Source organism: Egretta garzetta, unplaced genomic scaffold (genome assembly GCF_000687185.1).
Source record: "Egretta garzetta isolate BGI_Z169 unplaced genomic scaffold, ASM68718v1 scaffold100, whole genome shotgun sequence".
In the NCBI taxonomy this organism is placed as follows: domain Eukaryota; kingdom Metazoa; phylum Chordata; class Aves; order Pelecaniformes; family Ardeidae; genus Egretta; species Egretta garzetta.
This window is the reverse complement of record NW_009258265.1, coordinates 1657770-1658061: the sequence shown is the minus strand read 5'-3', so window position 1 is coordinate 1658061 and position 292 is coordinate 1657770. Positions and strand designations below refer to the sequence as shown.

At 53.1% G+C, this 292-nt stretch overlaps 1 protein-coding gene across 1 annotated transcript in view; it reads left to right on the top strand.

The window, feature by feature from the left end:
• Positions 1 to 17: 17 nt before the first annotated feature.
• Positions 18 to 292, top strand: part of CNTD1 (cyclin N-terminal domain containing 1) — a 3438-nt gene continuing 3163 nt past the window's right edge. The window contains exon 1 of the mRNA XM_009648344.2: positions 18 to 247. Coding sequence (XP_009646639.1) covers positions 76 to 247 — 172 coding nt within the window. The 5' untranslated portion in view covers positions 18 to 75. The remainder of the gene's footprint in view (positions 248 to 292) is intronic.

Sequence of the window (292 nt, the reverse complement as noted above, 5' to 3'; positions counted from 1 at the left end):
GGTGGTGACAAAGTGCTGTGGTGCCGTTGAAATAATTCTTGCCCTTAAGGTCTCTGACCTGAGCTGAGCTGATCAATGGGGTCCCAGGTGCAAGCAGCATCCCGGTGCCGTGACCCAGGCCCCATCTTCGGTGAGATTGCTCCTGAGATTATTGAGGATATGCTGATCCGTTTGGCCACGGAAAATGAACAGTACCTGAGCGAGCTGTCGGATCAGGCCGGATGCTTCAAAGAAACACGGATAGTGGGTGCGACTCTATTCTCAACTACAGCCAACTCCTGAGACCGTCAAC